The sequence below is a fragment of the Oncorhynchus keta genome, unplaced genomic scaffold (assembly GCF_023373465.1).
Source record: "Oncorhynchus keta strain PuntledgeMale-10-30-2019 unplaced genomic scaffold, Oket_V2 Un_contig_8038_pilon_pilon, whole genome shotgun sequence".
NCBI classification, from domain to species: Eukaryota; Metazoa; Chordata; class Actinopteri; order Salmoniformes; family Salmonidae; genus Oncorhynchus; species Oncorhynchus keta.
In genome coordinates this window covers 1-24296 of record NW_026289819.1, presented here as the reverse complement: position 1 = coordinate 24296, position 24296 = coordinate 1, and the positions used below count along the sequence as shown (strand labels likewise).

General features: G+C 43.4%; 2 protein-coding genes across 2 annotated transcripts; one reads left to right on the top strand and one right to left on the bottom strand.

Moving 5' to 3' along the window:
• Positions 1-7378: 7378 nt before the first annotated feature.
• On the bottom strand, positions 7379-10727 carry LOC127926668 (uncharacterized). The gene is made up of 5 exons (XM_052512161.1): positions 9885-10727; positions 9628-9722; positions 9379-9548; positions 7662-7800; positions 7379-7490 (listed from the first exon to the last, which is right to left on the bottom strand). The coding sequence occupies exons 1-5, from the start codon at positions 10122-10124 to the stop codon at positions 7379-7381; spliced, it is 756 nt and encodes a 251-aa protein (XP_052368121.1). The 5' UTR covers positions 10125-10727.
• Positions 10728-11379: 652 nt separating this feature from the next.
• On the top strand, positions 11380-21889 carry LOC127926667 (transmembrane protein 26-like). Its single transcript, XM_052512159.1, has 6 exons — positions 11380-12255; positions 12362-12458; positions 12800-12889; positions 14969-15177; positions 16573-16652; positions 20991-21889. The coding sequence occupies exons 1-6, from the start codon at positions 12068-12070 to the stop codon at positions 21251-21253; spliced, it is 927 nt and encodes a 308-aa protein (XP_052368119.1). The 5' UTR covers positions 11380-12067; the 3' UTR covers positions 21254-21889.
• The last annotated feature ends 2407 nt before the right edge of the window (positions 21890-24296 follow it).

The window sequence follows — 24296 nt, the reverse complement described above, 5'->3', positions numbered from 1 at the left end:
ATACATGTTGTGATAATGAGATCTAATGTTATTACAGACTCCATACATGTTGTGATAATGAGATCTGATGTTATTACAGACTCCATACATGTTGTGATAATGAGATCTGATGTTATTATAGACTCCATACATGTTGTGATAATGAGATATGTTATTATAGACTCCATACATGCTGTGATAATGAGATCTAATGTTATTATAGACTCCATACATGTTGTGATAATGAGATCTGATGTTATTATAGACTCCATACATGTTGTGATAATGAGATCTGATGTTATTATAGACTCCATACATGTTGTGATAATGAGATCTGATGTTATTACAGACTCCATACATGTTGTGATAATGAGATCTAATGTTATTACAGACTCCATACATGTTGTGATAATGAGATCTGATGTTATTACAGACTCCATACATGTTGTGATAATGAGATCTAATGTTATTACAGACTCCATACATGTTGTGATAATGAGATCTGATGTTATTACAGACTCCATACATGTTGTGATAATGAGATCTAATGTTATTACAGACTCCATACATGTTGTGATAATGAGATCTAATGTTATTACAGACTCCATACATGTTGTGATAATGAGATCTGATGTTATTATAGACTCCATACATGTTGTGATAATGAGATCTAATGTTATTACAGACTCCATACATGTTGTGATAATGAGATCTGATGTTATTATAGACTCCATACATGTTGTGATAATGAGATCTAATGTTATTACAGACTCCATACATGTTGTGAGAGGAACAGAGTGAACTGTTGTGATTGACCATTTTCTGTCATCTCTGTCTAACTAACTCACCACCAGGAGACCATTTATCTGTCATCTCTGTCTAACTAACTCACCATCAGGAGACCATTATCTGTCATCTCTGTCTAACTAACTCACCATCAGGAGACCATTATCTGTCATCTCTGTCTAACTAACTCACCATCAGGAGACCATTTGTCTGTCATCTCTGTCTAACTAACTCACCATCAGGAGACCATTATCTGTCATCTCTGTCTAACTAGCTCACCATCAGGAGACCATTTATCTGTCATCTCTGTCTAACTAACTCACCATCAGGAGACCATTATCTGTCATCTCTGTCTAACTAACTCACCATCAGGAGACCATTTATCTGTCATCTCTGTCTAACTAACTCACCATCAGGAGACCATTTATCTGTCATCTCTGTCTAACTAACTCACCATCAGGAGACCATTATCTGTCATCTCTGTCTAACTAACTCACCATCAGGAGACCATTATCTGTCATCTCTGTCTAACTAACTCACCATCAGGAGACCATTATCTGTCATCTCTGTCTAACTAACTCACCACCAGGAGACCATTTATCTGTCATCTCTGTCTAACTAACTCACCATCAGGAGACCATTTGTCTGTCATCTCTAACTTACCATCAGGAGACCATTATCTGTCCTCTCTGTCTAACTAACTCACCATCAGGAGACCATTTTCTGTCATCTCTGTCTAACTAACTCACCACCAGGAGACCATTTATCTGTCATCTCTGTCTAACTAACTCACCATCAGGAGACCATTATCTGTCATCTCTGTCTAACTAACTCACCATCAGGAGACCATTATCTGTCATCTCTGTCTAACTAACTCACCATCAGGAGACCATTTGTCTGTCATCTCTGTCTAACTAACTCACCATCAGGAGACCATTTATCTGTCATCTCTGTCTAACTAACTCACCATCAGGAGACCATTTATCTGTCATCTCTGTCTAACTAACTCACCATCAGGAGACCATTTATCTGTCATCTCTGTCTAACTAACTCACCACCAGGAGACCATTTATCTGTCATCTCTGTCTAACTAACTCACCATCAGGAGACCATTTATCTGTCATCTCTGTCTAACTAACTCACCATCAGGAGACCATTATCTGTCATCTCTGTCTAACTAACTCACCATCAGGAGACCATTTATCTGTCATCTCTGTCTAACTAACTCACCATCAGGAGACCATTTATCTGTCATCTCTGTCTAACTAACTCACCACCAGGAGACCATTTATCTGTCATCTCTGTCTAACTAACTCACCACCAGGAGACCATTTATCTGTCATCTCTGTCTAACTAACTCACCATCAGGAGACCATTTGTCTGTCATCTCTAACTCACCATCAGGAGACCATTATCTGTCCTCTCTGTCTAACTAACTCACCACCAGGAGATAATTTATCTGTCATCTCTGTCTAACTAACTCACCATCAGGATACCATTATCTGTCCTCTCTGTCTAACTAACTCACCATCAGGAGACCATTATCTGTCCTCTCTGTCTAACTAACTCACCACCAGGAGATAATTTATCTGTCATCTCTGTCTAACTAACTCACCATCAGGAGACCATTTATCTGTCATCTCTGTCTAACTAACTCACCATCAGGAGACCATTTATCTGTCATCTCTGTCTAACTAACTCACCATCAGGAGACCATTTATCTGTCATCTCTGTCTAACTAACTCACCATCAGGAGACCATTTATCTGTCATCTCTGTCTAACTAACTCACCACCAGGAGACCATTTATCTGTCATCTCTGTCTAACTAACTCACCATCAGGAGACCATTTGTCTGTCATCTCTAACTCACCATCAGGAGACCATTATCTGTCCTCTCTGTCTAACTAACTCACCATCAGGAGACCATTTATCTGTCATCTCTGTCTAACTAACTCACCATCAGGAGACCATTTATCTGTCATCTCTGTCTAACTAACTCACCATCAGGAGACCATTTATCTGTCATCTCTGTCTAACTAACTCACCATCAGGAGACCATTTATCTGTCATCTCTGTCTAACTAACTCACCATCAGGAGACCATTTATCTGTCATCTCTAACTCACCATCAGGAGACCATTTATCTGTCATCTCTGTCTAACTCACCATCAGGAGACCATTATCTGTCATCTCTGTCTAACTAACTCACCATCAGGAGACCATTTATCTGTCATCTCTGTCTAACTAACTCACCATCAGGAGACCATTATCTGTCATCTCTGTCTAACTAACTCACCATCAGGAGACCATTATCTGTCATCTCTGTCTAACTAACTCACCATCAGGAGACCATTATCTGTCATCTCTGTCTAACTAACTCACCATCAGGAGACCATTATCTGTCATCTCTGTCTAACTAACTCACCACCAGGAGATAATTTATCTGTCATCTCTGTCTAACTCACCATCAGGAGACCATTTATCTGTCATCTCTGTCTAACTCACCATCAGGAGACCATTTATCTGTAATCTCTGTCTAACTAACTCACCATCAGGAGACCATTTATCTGTCATCTCTGTCTAACTAACTCACCATCAGGAGACCATTATCTGTCATCTCTGTCTAACTAACTCACCATCAGGAGACCATTTATCTGTCATCTCTGTCTAACTAACTCACCATCAGGAGACCATTATCTGTCATCTCTGTCTAACTAACTCACCATCAGGAGACCATTTATCTGTCATCTCTGTCTAACTAACTCACCATCAGGAGACCATTTATCTGTCATCTCTGTCTAACTAACTCACCATCAGGAGACCATTATCTGTCATCTCTGTCTAACTAACTCACCATCAGGAGACCATTTATCTGTCATCTCTGTCTAACTAACTCACCATCAGGAGACCATTTATCTGTCCTCTCTGTCTAACTAACTCACCATCAGGAGACCATTTATCTGTCATCTCTGTCTAACTAACTCACCATCAGGAGACCATTTATCTGTCATCTCTGTCTAACTAACTCACCATCAGGAGACCATTATCTGTCATCTCTGTCTAACTAACTCACCATCAGGAGACCATTTATCTGTCATCTCTGTCTAACTAACTCACCATCAGGAGACCATTTATCTGTCATCTCTGTCTAACTAACTCACCATCAGGAGACCATTTATCTGTCATCTCTGTCTAACTAACTCACCATCAGGAGACCATTTATCTGTCATCTCTGTCTAACTAACTCACCATCAGGAGACCATTTATCTGTCATCTCTGTCTAACTAACTCACCATCAGGAGACCATTATCTGTCCTCTCTGTCTAACTAACTCACCACCAGGAGATAATTTATCTGTCATCTCTGTCTAACTAACTCACCATCAGGAGACCATTATCTGTCATCTCTGTCTAACTAACTCACCATCAGGAGGCCATTTATCTGTCATCTCTGTCTAACTAACTCACCATCAGGAGACCATTTATCTGTCATCTCTGTCTAACTAAATCACCATCAGGAGACAATTTATATGTCCTCTCTGTCTAACTCACCATCAGGAGACCATTTATCTGTCCTCTCTGTCTAACTAACTCACCATCAGGAGACCATTATCTGTCATCTCTGTCTAACTAACTCACCATCAGGAGACCATTTATCTGTCATCTCTGTCTAACTAACTCACCATCAGGAGACCATTATCTGTCATCTCTGTCTAACTCACCATCAGGAGACCATTATCTGTCATCTCTGTCTAAACTCACCATCAGGAGACCATTTATCTGTCATCTCTGTCTAACTAACTCACCATCAGGAGACCATTATCTGTCATCTCTGTCTAACTAACCCACCATCAGGAGACCATTTATCTGTCATCTCTGTCTAACTAACTCAACATCAGGAGACCATTTATCTGTCATCTCTGTCTAACTAACTCACTCAGGAGACCATTTATCTGTCATCTCTGTCTAACTAACTCACCATCAGGAGACCATTTATCTGTCATCTCTGTCTAACTAACTCACCACCAGGAGACCATTTATCTGTCATCTCTGTCTAACTAACTCACCATCAGGAGACCATTTATCTGTCATCTCTGTCTAACTAACTCACCATCAGGAGACCATTTATCTGTCATCTCTGTCTAACTAACTCACCATCAGGAGACCATTTATCTGTCATCTCTGTCTAACTAACTCACCATCAGGAGACCATTTATCTGTCATCTCTGTCTAACTAACTCACCATCAGGAGACCATTTATCTGTCATCTCTGTCTAACTAACTCACCATCAGGAGACCATTTATCTGTCATCTCTGTCTAACTCACCATCAGGAGGCCATTTATCTGTCATCTCTGTCTAACTAACTCACCATCAGGAGACCATTTATCTGTCATCTCTGTCTAACTAACTCACCATCAGGAGACCATTTATCTGTCATCTCTGTCTAACTCACCATCAGGAGACCATTTATCTGTCATCTCTGTCTAACTAACTCACCATCAGGAGACCATTTATCTGTCATCTCTGTCTAACTCACCATCAGGAGGCCATTTATCTGTCATCTCTGTCTAACTAACTCACCATCAGGAGACCATTATCTGTCATCTCTGTCTAACTAACTCACCATCAGGAGACCATTATCTGTCATCTCTGTCTAACTCACCATCAGGAGACCATTTATCTGTCATCTCTGTCTAACTAACTCACCATCAGGAGACCATTTATCTGTCATCTCTGTCTAACTCACCATCAGGAGACCATTATCTGTCATCTCTGTCTAACTAACTCACCATCAGGAGACCATTTATCTGTCATCTCTGTCTAACTAACTCACCATCAGGAGACCATTTGTCTGTCATCTCTAACTCACCATCAGGAGACCATTTATCTGTCATCTCTGTCTAACTCACCATCAGGAGACCATTTATCTGTCATCTCTGTCTAACTAAATCACCATCAGGAGACCATTTATCTGTCATCTCTGTCTAACTAACTCACCATCAGGAGACCATTTATCTGTCATCTCTGTCTAACTAACTCACCATCAGGAGACCATTTATCTGTCATCTCTGTCTAACTAACTCACCATCAGGAGACCATTTATCTGTCATCTCTGTCTAACTCACCATCAGGAGACCATTTATCTGTCATCTCTGTCTAACTAACTCACCACCAGGAGACCATTTATCTGTCATCTCTGTCTAACTAACTCACCATCAGGAGACCATTTATCTGTCATCTCTGTCTAACTAACTCACCATCAGGAGACCATTTATCTGTCATCTCTGTCTAACTAACTCACCATCAGGAGACCATTTATCTGTCATCTCTGTCTAACTAACTCACCATCAGGAGACCATTTATCTGTCATCTCTGTCTAACTAACTCACCATCAGGAGACCATTATCTGTCATCTCTGTCTAACTAACTCACCATCAGGAGACCATTTATCTGTCATCTCTGTCTAACTAACTCACCATCAGGAGACCATTATCTGTCATCTCTGTCTAACTAACTCACCATCAGGAGACCATTTATCTGTCATCTCTGTCTAACTAACTCACCATCAGGAGACCATTTATCTGTCATCTCTGTCTAACTAACTCACCATCAGGAGACCATTATCTGTCATCTCTGTCTAACTAACTCACCATCAGGAGACCATTTGTCTGTCATCTCTAACTCACCATCAGGAGACCATTATCTGTCCTCTCTGTCTAACTAACTCACCATCAGGAGACCATTATCTGTCATCTCTGTCTAACTAACTCACCACCAGGAGACCATTTATCTGTCATCTCTGTCTAACTAACTCACCATCAGGAGACCATTTGTCTGTCATCTCTAACTCACCATCAGGAGACCATTATCTGTCCTCTCTGTCTAACTAACTCACCACCAGGAGACCATTTATCTGTCATCTCTGTCTAACTAACTCACCATCAGGAGACCATTATCTGTCATCTCTGTCTAACTAACTCACCACCAGGAGACCATTTATCTGTCATCTCTGTCTAACTAACTCACCATCAGGAGACCATTTGTCTGTCATCTCTAACTCACCATCAGGAGACCATTATCTGTCCTCTCTGTCTAACTAACTCACCACCAGGAGACCATTTATCTGTCATCTCTGTCTAACTAACTCACCATCAGGAGACCATTATCTGTCATCTCTGTCTAACTAACTCACCATCAGGAGGCCATTTATCTGTCATCTCTGTCTAACTAACTCACCATCAGGAGACCATTATCTGTCATCTCTGTCTAACTAACTCACCACCAGGAGACCATTTATCTGTCATCTCTGTCTAACTAACTCACCATCAGGAGACCATTTGTCTGTCATCTCTAACTCACCATCAGGAGACCATTATCTGTCCTCTCTGTCTAACTAACTCACCAACAGGATACCATTTATCTGTCATCTCTAACTAACTCGGAAAATGGTCTCCTGATTGTGAGTTAGACAGAGATGACAGATAAATGGCCTCCTGGTGGTGAGTTAGTTAGACAGAGATGACAGATAAATGGTTAGGGACAATGACAGGAAAGGACTCTCATTATGGTCACTGCCCTTCCAAGTTACTCACTAGCTTCCTAAAGGAAACCTCAACATACATACGGACACAATGACGCAGGCAGTCTCACCTTCTTCCCAAGGAGCAGCTCCTCTCTAGGTTGGCTGAAGAGAAACTCATAGAGTTGGTAGTTCTGAAAGAGACTATAGTAAAAGAGGTGAACCAAGATAAGTAACCAACAGACCAGAACTTCAACATCCCCTATGAGGGTCACTGCTCTGAATGGATTATCACCAGATAAGTAAGGACAGTGTTCATGTGATATTAATCATGTAGGCCTTACTAAAAAGGCTAATAGAGAAGAGTCTTGCTACCTGCACTTCAGGTAGTCAGTGATGGACATGGCCTGCTCAGCATCAAACAGTGAGTCGACCTCTGGAGAAGGAGACTGGCGCGTTCCTGATATCATCTTGGCAAACTCATTCAGGTTATCAACAAACGGCATCTGCTTCTCTGGGACATTGAGGACAGATATGAATACAGATATTAGCCACAGCCAGTCCATATTGACGTTAGCCATAAGAATCTGACTGGACGTTCATTACTTCTCTCTCTGAGGCAGGAACGGTGCCATGCCAAGATCGGGACAGCAAGGAGCGTGAGATGTGTCTCGGAAAACATACCTTAATCCAAGGATGGGAGATGGCGCTGTATTCCTAATTATCCCAACTGACAAATCGAGAAGATTGAAATACTTTATCTGAAATGGTGAAGTTTTGGAGGAAATTAACTCTATTTTCTTCGCTCTGCTGTCATGAGGGGGGCAACTTAAATTCTCGCAGGGTGGGGTGGGACCCGAACTAAATGTTACTTAGGGCCCACTAAAAGGCTTTCTGTATGTGTGGGTATAGATGTGGATATGCAGGCCTGCGAGCCACTGTGACCGGTCATGATGAGTTCAGATTTTGTGGCCCACACCCCAATTTTGTGGCCCACACCCCAAGTTTCGTGGTAACAAATCAAAATTATAGGTTGCGGCTTCCCGGGTGGCGCAGTGGTTAAGGGCGCTGTACTGCAGCGCCAGCTGTGCCACCAGAGACTCTGGGTTCGCGCCCAGGCTCTGTCGTAACTGGCCACAACCAGGAGGTCCGTGGGGCAACGCACAATTGGCCCAGCGTCGTCCGGGTTAGGGAGGGCTTGGCCGGTAGGGATATCCTTGTCTCACCAGCGACTCCTGTGGAGGGCCAGGCGCAGTGGTTGCCAGGCGCAGTATCCAATTAGCAGTATCTTGTCTCATCGCTACAACTCCTGTACGGGCTCGGGAGAGACGAAGGTTGAAAGTCATGTGTCCTCACAATCCAAACCAAGCCACACTGCTTCTTAACACAGCGCGCATCCAACCCGGAAGCCAGCCGCACCAATGTGTCGGAGGAGACACTCCACCGCGCTGTGTTAAGAAGCAGTGTGGCTTGGTTTGGATTGTGTATCAGAGGAAAATGACTTTCAACCTTCGTCTCTCCCGAGCCCGTACGGGAGTTGTAGCGATGAGACAAGATACTGCTAATTGGATACCACGAAATTGGGGTTGAAAAAAGGGGTAAAATTAAAAAAATAATAATAATAGGTTGCACAGTAAATTACTCATCTCATACTTTATTATATACTATTCTACGGTATCTCATTCACTTAATAATGTTTACACATCTTGCATTTCTCATCTCTAATAATGTTGCATTTCTCATCTCATATGTACATACTGTATTCTATCTATCTTAGTCCTTTACTTAGATTTGTGTGTATTGGGTTTATGTTGTGTAATTTGTTAGATATTACGTGTTGGATATTACTGCACTGTCGGAGCTAGAAGCACAAGCGTTTCGCTACACCCACAATAACATCTGCTAATTTTATTTATTTTACCTTTATTTAAAAAAGCAAGTCAGTTCAGAACAAATTCTTATTTTCAATGACGGCCTCGGAACAGTGGGTTAACTGCATGACAGATTTGTACCTTGTCAGCTCGGGGATTCGATCTGTGACCGATAAAATTAGCTTTGATTCTGTCTGTTACCTATAAATCCTATGACTTACCACTGATGTTGTCCAGTAAGAACTGCAGTAGAGCCATGATGAATGAGATCTGTTGACAGGTGTAGTTCATCTCCCTGGTCCACCAGAAGCCAGAGACAAAGTAGTCCAACAGGGAAGCCTCCTTCAGACACGTCTGGTAGTTCTTCAAACCAAGTATTTCTTCAAACTGGCTGTTGTAAAACAAAAGGTTGATACATGAAACACTTCCAAATAAACTGGCCAGTAGGCCCATATATCCTCGTTACTTACAATTGCACTTGTTCCACTGTCAAATCCAACAGCGTGTTGATTTGTTCATGGGAAATAAGTTTCCATTGAGGGTTGGCTTTTTCAGCATCACTTTCCTGTATTAATTGGATTCAGAACACAAGTTGAGTTTGGTTAGCAGGCCAAACTAGGTTAGCTCTAGCTTTAATAACAGTTTGTCAAATAATAACCAGACAAATGATGTAGTAAATATTTCATATAATATTAAATATTAATAGGGTTTTAACATATATTCCTACTTTGGACGCAACGTCATTTCTATCGTTTGCATTTTTATCCGCTGACTTGTTGCTTTGTTTTGCTTTTGCAGACATGTTTTTAGTCACACGTGTTACCATGGCAACATGTCCACAGTGGACGGGCGGTGAGCTTCCGGTCCGGGTGATGAGCTTCCGGGCGGTGAGCTTCCGGTCCGGGTGATGAGCTTCCGGGCGGTGAGCTTCTGGGCAGTCTGGTCTATCGAGATGGATAAAGCTCATTCTAGAATCGCAGTGTTGTCAACTTAGCGACTTTTGTCGCTATATTTAGCGAGTATTCAGACCCCTCTAGTGACAAATAAAAATCAATGAAAAAACGAACCGCCAATAGCTACTTTCCATTACTGAGGAGTTGGCAACACTGTGTTAGATCTGTCTAGTCAACCTGTAACCAGTGCTGTCCGGAGCGCCGTACTGGTACTTCTCATTTTGGCCGAATAGCATACCGTCTCCTCTATAAAACAAAGTCAATGAAAGTACAGTATCAAGACAGGCTGAATCTGCTTCTCCAATAGAAAACCAGGCGTTGACATGGTGTCTGGCTGAACTCATGGGTAGAGACATGTCTTCTGGTTAACGGTTGTCTCGCACCGAACTGCGCAAGCTGTCAACTCAAAGGCATTTGTTTTTGATGAAAATTAAAACGTGTAATTTCTCTCTATCACTTGGTTGGAGTAATAACATGTTCAGCTACTTAAGACACTAGCTTAAATCTATGTTGTGCTTTTAGATTTCGAGAAAAATTATCGAACAAGAATGAAGGCGGGATCTGCAATGAAGAGTGGACATTCATTTCCTGATTCAGCTTCGTACAAATGTATTTGCTTTAGGGTTGCTTTCCAAACACTTAAACGACACACCCTGTCCCCTCAGCCCTCAAATTAAGTGGACGCTTCTGATAACGTTTCATGACGTCTGACGAGTAGACACTTGCAGTGCGAAGGAGGCAGGAATGATTTTTAAATGGACCGGGACTTTCCCGGAAAGGTGTCAGTCGTTCGTTCCGCGACGACCGGTAGTTTATGGGTGCTTTACATACGCTACAGTCAATTATGATTGTCTGCTTATATTAACTATATCATTATTAATATACGCCTACTGTATGATACCTAGCAAATTAACTAACGTTAGTCTGCCTAGTTGGAACTTCTGAAGAAGGAAATGTTTTTATTTCTACAATTTCCAAAAGCTAAAACAAACAAAAACATCATGACTTTTATGAGACGTGTTCTTGCATTACAGACAATGTAATCGCCATCACACTGCCCCATCAAATCAAATTGTATAAGTCACATGCGCCGAATATAACCTTACAGTGAAATGCTTACTTTACGAGCCTCTAACCAACAATGTAGTTTAAAATTATTATTGGGGGGGGTTGCTCTGACTTGCACTGTCAACTGTGGAACCTTATATAGACAGGTGTGTGCCTTTCCAAATCATGACCAATCAATTGAATTTACCAGTTGGACAATCAAGTTGTAGAAACATCTCAAGGATGATCAATGGAAACAGGATGCACCTGAGCTCGATTTTGAGTCTCGTAGTCAAAGGTCTGAATACTAATGTAAATAAGGTATTTATGTGTTAATTTTTTATAAATTTGTTTTCGATTTGTCATCATGGGTGTAGTGTGGATTGATGAGAAGAAGAAAAAATAATTGTATCAATTTTAGAATAAGGCTGTAACGTAACAAAATGTAGAAACGGGTCTGAATAGTTTCCGAATGCACCGTATAATAATACTTCCTACATGCAATTCCCTTAAACATGTAACATTTAATTTTACTCAACTAATTGCTTTGCAATGTCGCGCGTCAAGCGCAGCATTTTGCCACCGGCAGCACCCATTGGGTATTCGTTGTGCGGAGGCTGTTTGAACGTTAAATGACGAGACAGAGGCATTGATGCGAGTAACCAGTCTTGTTCAGTACATGACAACACATCCGGGTATCTCAAGCACCCCGGTAAAACACAAGAGTTGCAGTGATGAACATTTACCAACAGATGGCATCGCTGTGCCTTCTTACACCCATAACAGAGGCGTACCTAAACGTTCACTTTTTCAACAGTGTGTTGAAGTGGCTGACAGAGAGCAGACTAGAAGCATGCCCCGTTAATGAGGCAGCTGGAGTTGTATAGTATTTCTCCGACCCAGACAAAAGATGATATTGAAGTTTATCTGTGCGGTTGTTACCCGGTCGCTATTTCTCCTCATCTCTCTGATAGGAGTATGGAGGGTGGTCTGGGTTAAGAATAATGCTCTTTATTGGTTCTTGACGATCCTTTATCTTCCTCTGGTGGTCGAGATGATTTTAACCCTGAAGAGAAAACAATTACAGGATTATAAATGGTAAATCTAAATAACATTAGAACTGTGAAATGACTTTTTCTTAAAGTTTAGTCGCCTTGACTGTTTGTTTTTAATACCTTTTCATGTTATCTTTCCGTGTCTCCAGGTTTTCTCCTGCCATCTTCCTGTTCCTCATCAGTATCATTCCATCTCTATGGATTCTAGAGTTACATCATCAGCAGAACAAAGCTACTGATTCCAGGGTAAGGACTTTGGTCTTCTGTTTTATTTAGGATTTTTAATAATTTATTCCTTCACTTTAGTTGTACATTTATTTGTAACTTGCATAATGAGCGGAAATCATATACTCTGTGTAAATGATGGTGAATGTAATCATATACTCTGTGTAAATGATGGTGAATGTAATCATATACTCTGTGTAAATGATGGTGAATGTAATCATATACTCTGTGTAAATGATGGTGAATGTAATCATATACTCTGTGTAAATGATGCTGTTTCTTTTCTGTTGTCCATACTGTAGGCTAGAACACATAGTATCGTATGAATTTAACTCATGTACTGTATGTCTGTTTATCCTCAGTGTGACAAACTGGATTCATCTGAAAACATAAAGAGCCTGTTAAACATGTGGAGAGGGAATTCCACCAATGGCAGCGAGACGTTACTCCAGGTGGGCAGAAGCCACAGTGTTTCCTGTGTCCTGCAGGTTTTTCCTACAGGCCTGTCGAGACAGAGGCTGCCTTTAACACCAGTTTGTTTGGTAGTGCTGCTGTTGCACCTCAAAGACTTTATTGTGAGCTCAGACTTTTTATAACTAAAATAGATCTACAGAAGTTGTTTTTTAACTAAACAACCCTAAATAAAAACTATTACAAGCTTCGTCACACAGTGCTGCTGGCTGTAGTACCCTCCCCTGGCCTGAACTGGGCTCTCCCTTAACCTCTTAGAAAACATTCATTCATGTTTTTTAAGGAGATTTTAAGATACTGATCTTTAATAATAACAACACTGGTTGGAGTTAATAACCTCTAATCAGTTATACTAACCACTATGTGTCTCTCTGGTTGGAGTTACCTAGTCATTAATAACCTCTAATCAGTTATACTAACCACTATGTGTCTCTCTGGTTGTAGTTAATAACCTCTAATCAGTTACCTAGTCATTAATAACCTCTAATCAGTTATACTAACCACTATGTGTCTCTCTGGTTCGAGTTACCTAGTCATTAATAACCTCTAATCAGTTATACTAACCACTATGTGTCTCTCTGGTTCGAGTTACCTAGTCATTAATAACCTCTAATCAGTTATACTAACCACTATGTGTCTCTCTGGTTGGAGTTACCTAGTCATTAATAACCTCTAATCAGTTATACTAACCACTATGTGTCTCTCTGGTTGTAGTTAATAACCTCTAATCAGTTATACTAACCACTATGTGTCTCTCTGGTTGGAGTTACCTAGTCATTAATAACCTCTAATCAGTTATACTAACCACTATGTGTCTCTCTGGTTGTAGTTAATAACCTCTAATCAGTTATACTAACCACTATGTGTCTCTCTGGTTGGAGTTACCTAGTCATTAATAACCTCTAATCAGTTTTACTAACCACTATGTGTCTCTCTGGTTGGAGTTACCTAGTCATTAATAACCTCTAATCAGTTATACTAACCACTATGTGTCTCTCTGGTTGGAGTTACCTAGTCATTAATAACCTCTAATCAGTTATACTAACCACTATGTGTCTCTGGTTGGAGTTACCTAGTCATTAATAACCTCTAATCAGTTATACTAACCACTATGTGTCTCTCTGGTTGGAGTTACCTAGTCATTAATAACCTCTAATCAGTTATACTAACCACTATGTGTCTCTCTGGTTGGAGTTACCTAGTCATTAATAACCTCTAATCAGTTATACTAACCACTATGTGTCTCTCTGGTTGGAGTTACCTAGTCATTAATAACCTCTAATCAGTTATACTAACCACTATGTGTCTCTCTGGTTGTAGTTAATAACCTCTAATCAGTTATACTAACCACTATGTGTCTCTCTGGTTGGAGTTACCTAGTCATTAATAACCTCTAATCAGTTTTACTAACCACTATGTGTCTCTCTGGTTGGAGTTACCTAGTCATTAATAACCTCTAATCAGTTATACTAACCACTATGTGTCTCTCTGGTTGGAGTTACCTAGTCATTAATAACCTCTAATCAGTTATACTAACCACTATGTGTCTCTCTGGTTGGAGTTACCTAGTCATTAATAACCTCTAATCAGTTATACTAACCACTATGTGTCTCTCTGGTTCGAGTTACCTAGTCATTAATAACCTCTAATCAGTTATACTAACCACTATGTGTCTCTCTGGTTGGAGTTACCTAGTCATTAATAACCTCTAATCAGTTATACTAACCACTATGTGTCTCTCTGGTTGGAGTTAATAACCTCTAATCAGTTATACTAACCACTATGTGTCTCTCTGGTTGGAGTTACCTAGTCATTAATAACCTCTAATCAGTTATACTAACCACTATGTGTCTCTCTGGTTGGAGTTACCTAGTCATTAATAACCTCTAATCAGTTATACTAACCACTATGTGTCTCTCTGGTTGGAGTTACCTAGTCATTAATAACCTCTAATCAGTTATACTAACCACTATGTGTCTCTCTGGTTGGAGTTACCTAGTCATTAATAACCTCTAATCAGTTATACTAACCACTATGTGTCTCTCTGCTTGGCCCAACAGGGTTCAGTATCTCTGTTGTCGTCAGTGTGCGCTAACGACTGGATCCTGGCCCTGCACCAGACCCTGTTGATCCTGCTGGTCATAGGGAAGTGGCTGCTCCCTGTTGCAGGAGGGGTGACCAGGGATGAACTGTCTCAGCTCCTCCTCATCTTCGTAGGCACTGCCGCTGACATCCTGGAGTTCACCTCAGAGACACTGTTGGATGTCAAGTAGGTCCCTGACCTCTAACCCCTAACCCTAACCTCAGAGATACTGTCTAATGTCAAGTCAGTACCTTAACCCGACCCCTAACCCTTAACCTCAGAGATACTGTCTGATGTATGTATTTTAAGTCAGTAGACATTATATGTAGCCTGGATGTCAGTCTGTTTCTGCACTCTTGGCATGACAATTCCATAATGAACAGAAACAGACTGGACCCAGGCTACAGTACCATGACCAGAAACAGACTGGACCCAGGCTACAGTACCATGACAATTCCATAATGAACAGAAACAGACTGGACCCAGCCTATAATACCATGACAATTCCATAATGAACAGAAACAGACTGGACCCAGGCTATAGTACCATGACAATTCCATAATGAACAGAAACAGACTGGACCCAGGCTATAGTACCATGACAATTCCATTAGGAACAGAAACAGACTGGACCCAGGCTATAGTACCATGACAATTCCATAATGAACAGAAACAGACTGGACCCAGGCTATAGTACCATGACAATTCCATAATGAACAGAAACAGACTGGACCCAGGCTATAGTACCATGACAATTCCATTAGGAACAGAAACAGACTGGACCCAGGCTATAGTACCATGACAATTCCATAATTAACAGAAACAGACTGGACCCAGGCTATAGTAACATGACAATTCCATTAGGAACAGAAACAGACTGGACCCAGGCTATAGTACCATGACAATTCCATAACGAACAGAAACAGACTGGACCCAGGCTATAGTACCATGACAATTCCATAACGAACAGAAACAGACTGGACCCAGGCTACAGTACCATGACAATTCCATTAGGAACAGAAACAGACTGGACCCAGGCTACAGTACCATGACAATTATAATAGGAACAGAAACAGACTGGACCCAGGCTACAGTACCATGACAATTCCAATAGGAACAGAAACAGACTGGACCCAGGCTACAGTACCATGACCAGAAACAGACTGGACCCAGGCTATAGTACCATGACCAGAAACAGACTGGACCCAGGCTATAGTACCATGACCAGAAACAGACTGGACCCAGGCTATAGTACCATGACCAGAAACAGACTGGACCCAGGCTATAGTACCATGACCAGAAACAGACTGGACCCAGGCTATAGTACCATGACCAGAAACAGACTGGACCCAGGCTATAGTACCATGACCAGAAACAGACTGGACCCAGGCTATAGTACCATGACCAGAAACAGACTGGACCCAGGCTATAGTACCATGACCAGAAACAGACTGGACCCAGGCTATAGTACCATGACCAGAAACAGACTGGACCCAGGCTATAGTACCAGTGCAGATAAACATACATGTGATGGTTTCTGCAGCTTCACACCCTTACCAATGTTAAACTATGTCTCCTACAGGGACAGCAGTCCCAGCATGGTGTACGTCATCCTCGGAGTCTGGACGTGGAGTATGTTCCAGTTTCCTCTTCACCTGTCAGGTACTGTGTGTTTCTATCCTGGCTCTTCTTATGGTTACGGTAACCATAATGTTATTGTACTGTTATACAGGGAATTACGGTAACCATAATGTTATTGCTGTGTTATACAGGAAATTACGGTAACCATAATGTTATTGTTCTCTTATACAGGGAATTACAGTAACCATCATGTTATTGCTCTGATATACAGGGAATTACAGTAACCATAATGGTATTGCTCTGTTATACAGGGAATTACGGTAACCATAATGTTATTGCTCTGTTATACAGGGAATTACGGTAACCATAATGTTATTGCTCTGTTCTACAGGGAATTATCAAAATCAAATCAAATCAAATGTATTTATATAGCCCCTCGTACATCAGCTGATATCTCAAAGTGCTGTACAGAAACCCAGCCTAAAACCCCAAATAGCAAGCAATGCAGGTGTAGAAGCACGGTGGCTAGGAAAAACTCCCTAGAAAGGCCAAAACCTAGGAAGAAACATAGAGAGGAACCAGGCTATGTGGGGTGGCCAGTCCTCTTCTGGCCGTGCCGGGTGGAGATTATAACAGAACATGGCCAAGATGTTCAAATGTTCATAAATGACCAGCATGGTCAAATAATAATAATCACAGGCAGAACAGTTGAAACTGGAGCAGCAGCATGGCCAGGTGGACTGGGGACAGCAAGGAGTCATCATGTCAGGTAGTCCTGAGGCATAGTCCTAGGGCTCAGGTCCTCCACGAGAGAGAAAGAAAGAGAGAAAGAGAGAATTAGAGAGAGCACACTTAAATTCACACAGGACACCGGATAAGACAGGAGAAGTACTCCAGATATAACAGACTGACCCTAGACCCCGACACATAAACTACTGCCGCATAAATACTGGAGGCTGAGACAGGAGGGGTCAGGAGACACTGTGGCCCCATCCGATGACACCCCAGGACAGGGCCAAACAGGAAGGATATAACCCCACCCACTTTGCCAAAGCACAGCCCCCCACACCACTAGAGGGATATCTTCAACCACCAACTTACCAACCTGAGACAAGGCCGAGTATAGCCCACAAAGATCTCCGCCACGGCACAACCCAAGGGGCGCCACCCAGACAGGATGACCACATCAGTGAATCAACCCACTCAGGTGACGCACCCCTCCCAGGGACGGTATGAAAGAGCCCTAGTAAGCCAGTGACTCAGCTCCTGTAATAGGGTCAGAGGCAGAGAATCCCAGTGGAAAGAGGGGATTCGGCCAGGCAGACGACAGCAAGGGCGGTTTGTTGCTCCAGAGCCTTTCCGTTCACCTTCACACTCCTGGGCCAGACTACACTCAATCATATGACCCACTGAAGAGATGAGTCTTCAGTAAAGACTTAAAGGTTGAGACCGAGTTTGCGTCTCTTACATGGGTAGGCAGACCATTCCATAAAAATGGAGCTCTATAGGAGAAAGCCCTGCCTCCAGCTGTTTGCTTAGAAATTCTAGGGACAATTAGGAGGCCTGCGTCTTGTGACCGTAGCGTACGTGTAGGTATGTACGGCAGGACCAAATCAGAGAGATAGGTAGGAGCAAGCCCATGTAATGCTTTGTAGGTTAGCAGTTAAACCTTGAAATCAGCCCTTGCCTTGACAGGAAGCCAGTGTAGGGAGGCTAGCACTGGAGTAATATGATACATTTTTGTTGGTTCTAGTCAGGATTCTAGCAGCCGTATTTAGCACTAACTGAAGTTTATTTAGTGCTTTATCCGGTAGCCGGAGAGTAGAGCATTGCAGTAGTCTAACCTAGAAGTGACAAAAGCATGGATAAATTTTTCTGCATCATTTTTGGACAGAAAGTTTCAGATTTTTGCAATGTTACGTAGATGGAAAAAGCTGTCCTTGAAATGGTCTTGATATGTTCTTCAAAAGAGAGATCAGGGTCCAGAGTAACGCCGAGGTCCTTCACAGTTTTATTTGAGACGACTGTACAACCATTAAGATTAATTGTCAGATTCAACAGAAGATCTCTTTGTTTCTTGGGACCTAGAACAAGCATCTCTGTTTTGTCCGAGTTTAAAAGTAGAAAGTTTGCAGCCATCCACTTCCTTATTTATGTCTGAAACACATGCTTCTAGCGAGGGCAATTTTGGGGCTTCACCGTGTTTATGGTGAATTATGGTAACCATAATGTTATTGCTCTGTTATACAGGTGATTACGGTAACCATAATGTTATTGCTCTGTTATACAGGTGATTACGGTAACCATGATGTTATTGCTCTGTTTTACGGTTGATTACGGTAACCATAATGTTATTGTACTGTTTGTTATACATGGAATTATGGTAACCATAATGTTATCGCTGTGTTATACAGGGAATTACGGTAACCATAATGTTATTGCTCTGTTATACAGGTGATTACGGTAACCATAATGTTATTGCTCTGTTATACAGGTGATTACGGTAACCATAATGTTATTGCTCTGTTATACAGGGAATTACGGTAACCATAATGTTATTGCTCCGTTATACAGGTGATTACGGTAACCATTATTGCTCTGTTATACAGGTGATTACGGTAACCATAATGTTATTGCTCTGTTATACAGGTGATTACGGTAACCATGATGTTATTTTTTTAAAACATTTTTATTTCACCTTTATTTAACCAGGTGGGCTAGTTGAGAACAAGTTCTCATTTACAACTGCAACCTGGCCAAGATAAAGCAAAGCAGTTTGACACAAACAACAACACAGAGTTACACATGGAATAAACAAACATACAGTCAATAATACAGTACAAAAATCTATATACAGCATGTGCAAATGAGGTAAGATTAGGGAGGTAAGGCAATAAATAGGCCATGGTGGCGAAGTAATTCCAATATAGAAATTAAACACTGGAATGGTAGGATGTGCAGAAGATGAATGTGCAAGTAGAGATACTGGGGTGTAAAGGAGCAAGATAAATAAATACATACAGTATGGGGATGAGGTAGATTGGAAGGGCTATTTACAGATGAGTTATGTACAGGTGCAGTGATCTGTGAGCTGCTCTGACAGCTGGCGCTTAAAGTCAGTGAGGGAGGTAAGAGTCTCCAGCTTCAGATTTTGCAGTTCGTTCCAGTCATTGGCAGCAGAGAACTGGAAGGAGAGGCGGCCAAAGGAAGAATTGGCTTTGGGGGTGACCAGTGAGATGCACGTGCTATGGGTGGGTGCTGCTATGGTGACCAGTGAGCTCAGATAAGGCGGGGCTTTAGCTAGCAGAGACTTGTAGATGACCTGGAGCCAGAGGGTTTGGCGACGAGTATGTAGTGAGGGCCAGCCAACGAGAGCATACAGGTCGCAGTGGTGGGTAGTATATGGGGCTTTGGTGACAAAACGGATGGCACTGTGATAGACTGCATCCAATTTGTTGAGTAGAGTATTGGAGGCTATTTTGTAAATGAGTCGAAAGCCTTGGCCAGGTCGATGAATACGGCTGCACAGCAATGTCTCTTATCGATGGCGGTTCTGATATCTTTTAGTACCTTGAGCGTGGCTGAGGTGCACCCATGACCAGCTCTGAAACCAGATTGCATAGCGTAGAAGGTACAGTGAGATTCGAAATGGTCAGTAATCTGTTTGTTAACTTGGCTTTCAAAGACCTTAGAAAGGCAGGGTAGAATAGATATAGGTCAGTAGCAGTTTGTGTCTAGAGTGTCTCCCCCTTTTGAAGAGGAGGATGACCACGGAAGTTTTCCAATCTTTGGGAATCTCAGACGATACGAAAGAGAGGTTGAACAGGCTAGTAATAGGGGTTGCAACAATTTCGGCAGATAATTTTAGAAAGAGGGGGTCCAGATTGTCTAGCCCGGCTGATTTGTAGGGGTCCAGATTTTGCAGCTCTTTCAGAACATCAGCAATCTGGATTTGGGTGAAGGAGAAATAGGGTGTGTGCAGGGTGCCGGGCAGTTGACCAGGGTTGGGGTAGCCAGGTGGAAAGCATGGCCAGCCATAGAGAAATGCTTATTGAAATTCTCCATTATTGTGGATTTATCGGTGGTAACAGTGTTTCCTAGCCTCAGTGCAGTGGGCTGCTGGGAGGAGGTGCTCTTATTCTCCAGAACTTTTTTGAGTTTGTGCTACAGAATACACATTTCTGCTTGTTCTGTTATACAGGGAATTATGGTGACCATAATGTTATTGTACTGTTATACAGGGAATTATGGTAATGACAATATTTTCCACCAGAATTTCTTGGGACCCCACTGCAAATATATTTATATTTATTTTATTCAGTCAGTATGTATGTGGCGATATTTAGACACAGATTCTGGATTTCAATGTCACTAACTTATCCCGCATGGCCAGCTGACCAATGTCTCTTCTCTCCCCAGTGTCTACCTCCAGACCTGATGAATATTCAGAGGGGGACCAGGGTGTGTCTCTGCTGGCCAGACTAAGGACAGATATCTGGAGCATGGTGGAGAGCCTCTTCGTCCAGGACGGACCCTTCCTGGTGGTCCGCCTCACCCTCATCCTCTACTTCCACGTCATACACCAGATGCTCATCTTCTTCGCCATCAAGAACTTCCTGGTGGTCATTCTGACCTTCTACCGTCTGTTTGCCATCTACTGCAACTACAAGGCTTCAGGTTGATCTGGGGTTAATGTCACGACTTCCTCAGAAGTCGGTCCCTCTCCTTGTTCTGGCGACGTCACCGGTCTTCTAGCCATCGCCATCCACCATCCACCTTCTCGCCGATCCACCTTTCATTTTCCATTTGTTTTTTGTCTTTCCACACACCTGGTTCCAATTCCATTCATTACATGTTGTTTATTTAACCCTCTGTTCCCCCCATGTCCTTGTCCGGGATTATGTTTGCTTGTGCACGTTATGCTGGTGTGGGTTAGGGTGGTAGAGGGCTGCTTGTGCACGTTATGCTGGTGTGGGTTAGGGTGGTAGAGGGCTGCTTGTGCACGTTATGCTGGTGTGGGTTAGGGTGGTAGAGGGCTGCTAGTGCACGTTATGCTGGTGTGGGTTAGGGTGGTAGAGGGCTGCTAGTGCACGTTATGCTGGTGTGGGTTAGGGTGGTAGAGGGCTGCTTGTGCACGTTATGCTGGTGTGGGTTAGGGTGGTAGAGGGCTGCTTGTGCACGTTATGCTGGTGTGGGTTAGGGTGGTAGAGGGCTGCTTGTGCACGTTATGCTGGTGTGGGTTAGGGTGGTAGAGGGCTGCTTGTGCACGTTATGCTGGTGTGGGTTAGGGTGGTAGAGGGCTGCTTGTGCACGTTATGCTGGTGTGGGTTAGGGTGGTAGAGGCTGCTTGTGCACGTTATGCTGGTGTGGGTTAGGTGGTAGAGGGCTGCTTGTGCACGTTATGCTGGTGTGGGTTAGGGTGGTAGAGGGCTGCTTGTGCACGTTATGCTGGTGTGGGTTAGGGTGGTAGAGGGCTGCTTGTGCACATTATGCTGGTGTGGGTTAGGGTGGTAGAGGGCTGCTAGTGCACGTTATGCTGGTGTGGGTTAGGGTGGTAGAGGGGCTGCTAGTGCACGTTATGCTGGTGTGGGTTAGGTGGTAGAGGGCTGCTTGTGCACGTTATGCTGGTGTGGGTTAGGTGGTAGAGGGCTGCTTGTGCGTTATGCTGGTGTGGGTTAGGGTGGTAGAGGGCTGCTTGTGCACGTTATGCTGGTGTGGGTTAGGTGGTAGAGGGCTGCTTGTGCACGTTATGCTGGGTGTGGGTTAGGTGGTAGAGGGCTGCTTGTGCACGTTATGCTGGTGTGGGTTAGGGTGGTAGAGGGCTGCTAGTGCACGTTATGCTGGTGTGGGTTAGGGTGGTAGAGGGCTGCTAGTGCACGTTATGCTGGTGTGGGTTAGGGTGGTGGAGGGCTGCTTGTGCACGTTATGCTGGTGTGGGTTAGGGTGGTAGAGGGCTGCTTGTGCACGTTATGCTGGTGTGGGTTAGGGTGGTAGAGGGCTGCTTGTGCACGTTATGCTGGTGTGGGTTAGGGTGGTAGAGGGCTGCTAGTGCACGTTATGCTGGTGTGGGTTAGGGTGGTAGAGGGCTGCTTGTGCACGTTATTGTCACGCCCTGGTCTAAGTATTTTGTGTTTTTCTTCATGTATTGGGTCAGGCCAGGGTGTGGCATGGAGTTTTTGTATTGTGGTGTGTTTTGTCTTGGGGTTTTGGTGTGTATTTGGGATTGTAGCTAGTGGGGTTATCTAGCAAAGTCTATGGCTGTCTGGAGTGGTTCTCAATCAGAGGCAGGTGCTTATCGTTGTCTCTGATTGGGAAACATATTTAGGCAGCCATATTCTTTGGTTGTATTGTGGGTGATTGTCCTGAGTGTCTTGACGTCCTTATTCTGTGTTAGTTTGCACCAGTTTAGGCTGTTTCGGTTTTCATTACGCTTATTGTTTTGTTGAGTTTTTGTATTGATTCGTGTTACGTTTGTTTTAAATAAACATGAATCGCAATCGACACGTTGCAGTTTGGTCCGACTCTCCTTCACCATATGAAAACCGTGACAGTTATGCTGGTGTGGGTTAGGGTGGTAGAGGGCTGCTAGTGCACGTTATGCTGGTGTGGGTTAGGGTGGTAGAGGGCTGCTAGTGCACGTTATGCTGTGTGGGTTAGGGTGGTAGAGGGCTGCTTGTGCACGTTATGCTGGTGTGGGTTAGGGTGGTAGAGGGCTGCTTGTGCACGTTATGCTGGTGTGGGTTAGGGTGGTAGAGGGCTGCTTGTGCACGTTATGCTGGTGTGGGTTAGGGTGGTAGAGGGCTGCTTGTGCACGTTATGCTGGTGTGGGTTAGGGTGGTAGAGGGCTGCTTGTGCACGTTATGCTGGTGTGGGTTAGGGTGGTAGAGGGCTGCTTGTGCACGTTATGCTGGTGTGGGTTAGGGTGGTAGAGGGCTGCTTGTGCACGTTATGCTGGTGTGGGTTAGGGTGGTAGAGGGCTGCTTGTGCACGTTATGCTGGTGTGGGTTAGGGTGGTAGAGGGCTGCTTGTTATGCTGGTGTGGGTTAGGGTGGAGGGCGTGCACGTTATGCTGGTGTGGGTTAGGGTGGTAGAGGGCTGCTTGTGCACGTTATGCTGGTGTGGGTTAGGGTGGTAGGGCTGCTTGTGCACGTTATGCTGGTGTGGGTTAGGGTGGTAGAGGGCTGCTTGTGCACGTTATGCTGGTGTGGGTTAGGGTGGTAGAGGCTGCTTGTGCACGTTATGCTGGTGTGGGTTAGGTGGTAGAGGGCTGCTTGTGCACGTTATGCTGGTGTGGGTTAGGGTGGTAGAGGGCTGCTTGTGCACGTTATGCTGGTGTGGGTTAGTTAGGTGGTAGAGGGCTGCTTGTGCACGTTATGCTGGTGTGGGTTAGGTGGTAGAGGGCTGCTTGTGCACGTTATGCTGGTGTGGGTTAGGGTGGTAGAGGGCTGCTTGTGCACGTTATGCTGGTGTGGGTTAGGTGGTAGAGGGCTGCTTGTGCACGTTATGCTGGTGTGGGTTAGGGTGGTAGAGGGCTGCTTGTGCACGTTATGCTGGTGTGGGTTAGGGGTGGTCTGTCTGAGAGGGCTGCTAGTGCACGTTATGCTGGTGGGTTAAGGTGGTGGAGGGCTGCTTGTCTGTCTGAACTGATTAATATGGTGTGGGTTAGGGTGGTAGAGGGCTGCTTGTGCACGTTGAGGCTGGTGTGGGTTAAGGTGGTAGAGGGCT